The 7,737-nt window shown below is 42.6% G+C and overlaps 1 protein-coding gene across 1 annotated transcript; it reads right to left on the bottom strand.

Moving 5' to 3' along the window:
* Nucleotides 1–6,818: 6,818 nt before the first annotated feature.
* Nucleotides 6,819–7,244, bottom strand: LOC145557844 (uncharacterized). Its single transcript, XM_081619027.1, has one exon. It carries the CDS (start codon nt 7,242–7,244, stop codon nt 6,819–6,821), a length of 426 nt encoding a protein of 141 aa, XP_081475153.1.
* Between the last annotated feature and the right edge of the window lie 493 nt (nt 7,245–7,737).

Genomic DNA, 7,737 nt, shown 5'->3' with positions numbered 1-7,737 from the left:
CTGGCATCGTCGAGAATTTGACTGTACCCAATTTGGTACTGTAATTAGTACTCCCATCTTTCTTGACGGAGCTGTTTATTTCTTAGACGAACAAGGACATCTCGGAGTTTTCCGATTGTTTGATTGTGTAAAACTCCTTGAGAGTTGTCTTCTCATTGCTTCAATATAAATAGCAAATGTACAAGAATAATCAAGAGTCTATCTACATAATTACACAATTAATATTTACAGAATATGAAGTGTTTCATATTCTAGCACACCCCCGCAGTCGAAGCGGGAGGAGGACGAACGTTGAGACTGGAACGGAAGTCAAGAAAGAGTTGTCGAGGTAGACCCTTAGTGAAAATGTCAGCGTACTGAGAAGAAGATGGAACATGAAGAACCCGAACATGACCCATAGCAACCTTTTCGCGGACGAAATGTATATCCATTTCGATGTGTTTGGTGCGTTGGTGCTGAACGGGATTGCTAGACAAGTACACAGCTGAAACATTATCACAAAAAACAAGGCTTGCCCGCCCTAACGGGTAATAAAGCTCTAGAAGCAGGTTCCGGAGCCAGCAAGTCTCGGCGACCACATTAGCGATGCCACGATACTCTGCCTCAGCACTGGATTTGGACAATGTGGGTTGTCGTTTGGCCGACCAAGAAATAAGATTGTCTCCCAAAAATACGCAGTATCCAGAAGTAGACCTGCGAGTGTCAGGACAACCCCCCCAATCTGAGTCTGTGTAGGAGACCAAACCAGACGGTGCAGAGCGATACAAATGAAGACCATAATCAAGAGTCCCATGTATATATCTGATAACGCGCTTCAACGTATTAAAATGTGGTTCTCTAGGAGCATGCATGAACAAACAAATCTGCTGAACCGCATAAGCGATATCTGGTCTCGTGAAAGTAAGATACTGAAGAGCTCCGGCTAAACTCCGGTACAGAGACGGGTCAGCAACAGGAGAGCCATTCGAAGCACTAAGCTTCGATTTGGTGTCAACAGGAGTGGCAACAGGCTTGCAATTGGACATTTTAGCCCTGTGAATTATTTCTGCTGCATATTTCTTCTGGCTAAGGAACATACTATCAGAAGTGCGAGTGATCGAGATACCCAAAAAATAGCTCAGTTTACCTAAGTCGGACATATCAAATTCCGACTGGAGCAGTTCAATGATTTCTGTCTTTAGAGCTTCTGTGGAGGCGGTCAAAACTATATCATCAACATACAACAAGAGATATGCTGTAGTAGTCCCTCGGTGAAAAATAAACAAAGAGTTATCACTCTTGCTGCACACAAAACCCAGCTGAAGAAGAAAATTAGCAAAACGCTGATACCACGCCCTGGGGGCCTGTTTTAGACCATAGAGAGATTTTCGAAGACGGCACACATGTGTTGGAGCACCAGGGTTTGCAAAACCCGGAGGTTGATGCATGTAAACAGTTTCTCTCAAGTCACCGTGTAAAAATGCATTTTTGACATCCAACTGATGAATCGGCCAATCTTTTCCCATAGCTATGCTCAGAACTGTACGGATTGTAGCCGGTTTGACGACCGGACTGAATGTCTCATCACAGTCAACACCCACCTGTTGAGATTTTCCATTGACAACAAGTCTAGCCTTGTGCCGCTCCAAGTCACCATTTTCCTTGTATTTATGTTTGAACAACCACATACAACGAATAATATTCACATCAGGGGGTCTTGGAACTAGATCCCAAGTATGTTGTTTAGTAAGAGCACTAAATTCCTCATTCATGGCCGCATTCCAATTCGGGTCTAACATGGCTAATTTTGGACTTTTAGGAAGTGGAGAGATAGTCTGAGAAGCAAGGTTGAAGTGCACCTTGGGTTTGAAAATACCATGTTGGGCCCTAGTAGCCATACTATAAGTAGGGACCAAGTTGGGTTGCGGGTTAGATGTGGGAGGTGTGACACGCACTGGGCTTGGAGGGAAAGATCCAAATTGGATCATAGGGGAATTAGGTGAAGTAGGTGGGCTAGGGGAAGTAAGGGAAGGAGGTGGGCTAGGGGAAGTTGGGCTGGCTGCTTGGGTAGCCCACGAGTTGGCTGTGGCAGAGCTAACTGTCCCACGGTCAACCCGTGGACTATTCTGCCCAAGTGCAGCGGCTTGGGCCGGATTAAGGGGGATGGGCTGAGCATGGGCCGAATTATCTTGGGCCTGCTGAAGAGTACTACCCAGATGTAAAGGAGAAAGAAGAAGAGATGGTTCGTCCAAGAAACTATAGTCCGATTGCCGAAATTTGTGAATATCAGTAAATGGGAAAATATTTTCTTGGAAGGTAACATGTCTAGAAATAATTACTTTGTTTGAGGATAAGTCAAAACAAAGATAACCTCGATGGTTGCTAGGGAATCCCAAAAAAACACAAGGGGTTGATCGGGGAGCCAACTTATGGGGGGCAACGGATGATAAATTAGGATAACAAAGACACCCAAATATGCGGAGATGGTCATAAGAGGGGATTCGACGATAGAGTATGTCGGTTGGAGTTTTGTTTCCAAGAGTTGAGGTTGGAAGAATATTCAAGACATAGGAAGCCATATGAACGGCATATACCCAAAAAGAGGGTGGCAGAGAGGCATGAAAGAGCATAGTACGGGCCATATTATTTATTGTGCGAATAATTCTCTCGGCCTTACCATTTTGAGAAGAGGTGTGAGGGCAAGAAAGGCGAAATCTCATCTCATTATTGGCACAAAATTTTTTAAAAGGAGTGTTATCGAACTCTCGACCATTGTCAGATTGAAAAGTTTTAACTTGGTTTTCAAATTGAGTGTGTATGTATGCTCTAAATTGGAGGAAAAAGGAGTAGACTTGGGATTTATATTTAAGTGGAAAAACCCAAAGAAAATGAGAGAAATCATCAAGAAGCACCAAGTAATATTTATGACCTAATTTGCTTTTAATAGGGGACGTCCATAAATCTGCATGAATAATATCAAACGGACTAAAAGTGACAGTCATAGAATATTTAAAATGAAGTCGAGAATGTTTTCCCAAAGGACAAGAATAGAAAAAATGGGTATCATTCCCTTTATTACAATTGATTAAACCATTAGTCCTAAGAATATTAAAAACAGGTGCTCCTGGGTGTCCCAATCTACTATGCCAAATAGAAGGAGAAATAGCAGCAAATGAGAGATGGTCATGTTCTCTTGCAGCAGAAGTCGAAGAGAAAGGATATAGGTCCCCCACACTATTGCACCTCGCTAAAACCGTCCCCGTACGAAGGTCCTTCACAGAAAAACCAAGAGGGTCAAATTCAATGGAGACAGAATTGTCACAAGTAAACTTCCTAACAGAGATTAGGTTCTTAATAATGTTAGGGGCATATAAGACATTTTTTAGATGAAAGGGGGTTTGAGGTGGAGGGGTTGAGGTGTGACCGTAACCCTGAATAGGAATGCGTTTGCCATCACCAACCAAAATAAATTGAGCAGTGCTCAAATTAAACAGTTTAGGGAGATTACCAGCAGTATGAGTGAGATGAGAAGTGGCGCCGGTGTCCATATACCACCCATCATTAGGAGATTGCAAACTCATGGAGCTATATGCCTGGCCCAACTCGGTAGGGGACAAAAGGGGCCCGTATCCTTGTTGCTGCTGAACTGGGGCAAAGAAAGCTTGTTGGGCTGGTCTTGGGCCCAAAATGGAGCCTTGAGGGCGCTGAAAGAATCCCGTATGAGTGGTGGGATAAGGGAAAGGGGGAGATGCCCATCCTCCCTGTGTTGGGCCAGCCCAGTGTGGCTGTCCTTGGGTCTGCTGTGGATGGTTGGCCCAACCCGAATTGGGCTGTTGTGGGGGGCCGTGATTTTGCGAACCATTAGAAGGTTTGCCACGCCACTGCCTCCCTTACCTTTCCCCCCTCTTTGGTTACCGCGACCGCGCCCACGGCCGCTGACGACACCGCCACGACCACCAGTGCCACGTGGCTGGTCGGTGGTTGGTTGAGGTGAAGATGGGGAAGGGGTTTGAGCAAGTAAGGCTTGTTGGCTATGTTCCTCCTGTTTCGATTTTCTCGTCTCTTCTAAGATAAACCGAGATCGAGCTTGATTAAAGGTAGGGAGGGGATCGGACTGCTGTATCATGGCGGCTGCGGTGTCATACTCCCCCTTGGGCAAACCGGTAATCAATTGAAGCACCATCTTGCTCTCTGAAACCGGGTTCCCTACATTACCAAGTTGATCGGCAAGGAGTTTAATTTGCCGAGTGTATTCTGACTTATTTGCAAAATTCTCGAGACGAGTGGTGTTGAATTGTTCCTCCAAGTATACGGCACGAGTGTGCTTGTTGTCACAGAATAAGTCCTCCAAACGCTTCCAAAGTTCGAGAGCGGTTGCTCCGGGCTTCATGATTGTGTTCACGAGATCCTTAGAAATGGTCCCGTATATCCATTGTTTGACAATGGCATCCAAACGATTCCAAGTAAAATCATCAATGTCAGAGGGTCGAGAATGGGTACTGTCAATGTGATCGAGGACGTTGAATGCACAAGCATGAATTTGGAAAAGCTCCACCCATGTGGCATATTGGCTTTCTTCTTGATCAAGGGTAAACATGGGCAACGGGCCGTGCCGTGCCGCCGCGGGCCGTGCCTGATCGTGCCGCGGTGGTGGGCGTGCCGTGCCGTGCCGTGCCTAAATTTGGCACACCCCAGCCCACGGCACGGCACGGCCCACGTGCCTGGCGGGCCGTGCCGTGCCGGGCCGCGGGCCAAACCGTGCCACTTTTTTTTTTTTTTTTTAATTTTTTATTTTTTATTTTTAAAATGAACGTAAAAAAAAAACGATATATAAATATTTTTTAGTACAACTTAATTTTATATAAATAATGTTATTAATTTATATTTGTGTTTATGTTAATGTTAATATATTTTGTTTTGAACAAACTTTATTTTAATTAAGGTTATAAAAATTATTTATCTAATTATGTTTAAGTTTTTATAAATAATTTTATTAATTTAGCAAAAAACAACAATACATATAATAAAAATTAAATTACCACTGCCGTGCCAGACCGTGCCACGTGTCGTGCCGGCGTGCCGACCCACGGGCCGGCCACCGTGCCTCGTGCCGTGCTCGTGCCGATTCCCAGATTTTTGTTCACGGCACGGCCCACGGCCCACAGGTGGGCCGCCGTGCCGTGCCGTGCCGGCGATCGTGCCGTGCCGGGCCGTGCCGGAATCGTGCTGGGCCCGTGCCGCCCGCGTGCCGGCACGACCCATGCCCATCTTTAATCAAGGGTAATAGGCATAAGATTCTTGATATTAGAGACTGCATAGGCCGGGTGGAAGGTTGTGGAGGGGGGATTGGGAAGGGGAGGAGTGTCATCACCGGCAGGCATGGCTGCGAGAGGGATGCGAGAAACAGGGGAAGGAGGCTACGGTGAAGGTCCTAGGAACTAGGCTGTAGGATTTGGAGAAAAAAATCCTATTGGCTGTGATACCATGTTTGATTGTGTAAAACTCCTTGAGAGTTGTCTTCTCATTGCTTCAATATAAATAGCAAATGTACAAGAATAATCAAGAGTCTATCTACATAATTACACAATTAATATTTACAGAATATGAAGTGTTTCATATTCTAGCACCGATTAATAGACGGAGAAGCACAATGGGATGTGTATGGAAAGCCAATGACCTTTCCAAGTCGTGTCTATTCATTTTATCTATTAGAATGTTTAGGAGACTTATATTCCGTCTTCATTGAGGAGATGGGAAGCTGGGTTCAGGTGTTTAGATTTGATAACACAGCGAAAATTTGGGTTAAAGTCTATTCTTTGCAAAAACATTGCTTCTTCATTAGTCGACTGTCATCTTTTTCAATACTATCGAGAGATCACACGATAAGGAATCGAATTTACCTCTCCAGGCTTCGAAGAAACGGCTTCGTGTTCTACTCTCTTGTTACTAGGAAGTATCATGTTTCGGGTTATAATGATTTCATGGAGGATTTATATGATACAACTGAACCATCAACTTGTTGTTGGATGTAGTGGTATTGCTGCTATCAGGGTTGTTTTAAACAATTAAGGGGTCTTGTGCCATTAATAATGCTAAATGATATATATTTTTAACCTATTACTGTTATTTTTCTCCATTTATTTACTTGTTAAAACATTTGAAACTTATGCTCATAAATTCATAATTATTAAGTTTATGTTGATAGCATTTCAATTTTGTAAGGTAAACTAAATAATTAACACATAAAACTTATACTCATGTTAATAAGTTACGATATATATGCTTTCAAAAAAAAAAAAAATGTTAGGATATTGTTAGCATTTTATTTTTAAAGATTAACTACCTTATTTCTTATTATAATCTCATAGTTAATTAAAATGAATTATATCAGAGTACAACGGTTCCATATTTAAAATGAGATAACGGTTCCATTTATTATGCTTAAAGAAATTGAGATAATAATTATTAATAAGATATATATTAATAATTTTTTTCTTTGTAATTCGTTTAAACAAATTGATCCCACGCACTAACTTATTTAACTAAGGCCCATTATATATGTTACATTATTTTAAAATACGTTTTTTTAATGCCTTAATTCTTAGGATCTTTTACCAAAATGACTAATTTGACAAAAGTATTTACTAAAACGGCTAATTATAAAATTTAATTTCCAAACTAGCTAATTTTTTTTTTTTTTTGAGGGAAAACGCTCAAAGAGCGTTAATTTTCATCCATAGGTAGATCAAATTTCAATGAATTAACAATACAAGACGGAAAATTCGATAACCAAACCTTACTACCTACACTCCATGGCAAGCAATGAGCTAGCTCATGAGCTACTTTATTACGGTATTACCCTCCCTACGAACAAAAGACCACGAAACCGACTCAAGAAAACCACTCATATGATAAATATCATCCAAGATCAGATAAAAATCACTCCTCCCAACATCTTGTGATACGATCCCATTGATGAGCCCAAGACAATCACTCTCCACCACTACCCTTTGAAAGTCGGAGTTAACAACAGTTTGCAAGCCAAAGAACAGAGCCTTTGCTTCAGCAATCAATGGCTGCCATCGATCCTCTGTCATACGCGCAGCAGCGAGCTGCACCTCCCCCCTGCAATCACGAACCACCACCCCTACACAAGACCTTAGCCCATCACACACACCCCCGTCAACATTAAGCTTCACCCAACCTTCATTAGGAGGCTGCCAACGGACTCGAACCCCCCCTGCCCGCAGGTGCCTTAATGCCATATCTTCAATCTTTTAAAAGAAGCTTTGATGTTCGCAGTTTCTTGAGCAAATAAAATGATTCTATGTTTAAGGGTAATTCCAAGTGTCTCTTCTTGAGAAACAAAGAGCGTTTCTCAAGGGGGCAAAGTCGTACTTTCGTGTAGGAATATAAGGGTAAATGAGACTTTTTCGTTTGACTTGTTATTTTGAATTGCACTGTCGTTAAGGCTTATAGTTGACGGAACGTTAAAGACATTTAACTGTTGAATTTTTACCCCATTAGAGTTACCTACTGAATTTAATTACCCCCTTCAGAGTTCCTGTCTTTAGTTGTTGAGGAATATCGTGGAAATCTAAGACGTTGAACCCAGTGTGGTGCTGTTTGCGACGGTTGTGTTTGGTTGCGTTGATTGCTTACAGTGGTGTTGTAGACGATGTCGAAGTGGTGGAAACGCTGTTGTGAAGCCGGTGGTGAATTGGAGGAAACGCCATCCGTTCTGGAGTTCAGAGGAAA

This window comes from Chenopodium album, chromosome 9 (genome assembly GCF_948465745.1).
Source record: "Chenopodium album chromosome 9, dcCheAlbu1.1, whole genome shotgun sequence".
In the NCBI taxonomy this organism is placed as follows: Eukaryota; Viridiplantae; Streptophyta; class Magnoliopsida; order Caryophyllales; family Amaranthaceae; genus Chenopodium; species Chenopodium album.
This window is presented reverse-complemented; position numbering and strand designations above follow the sequence as displayed.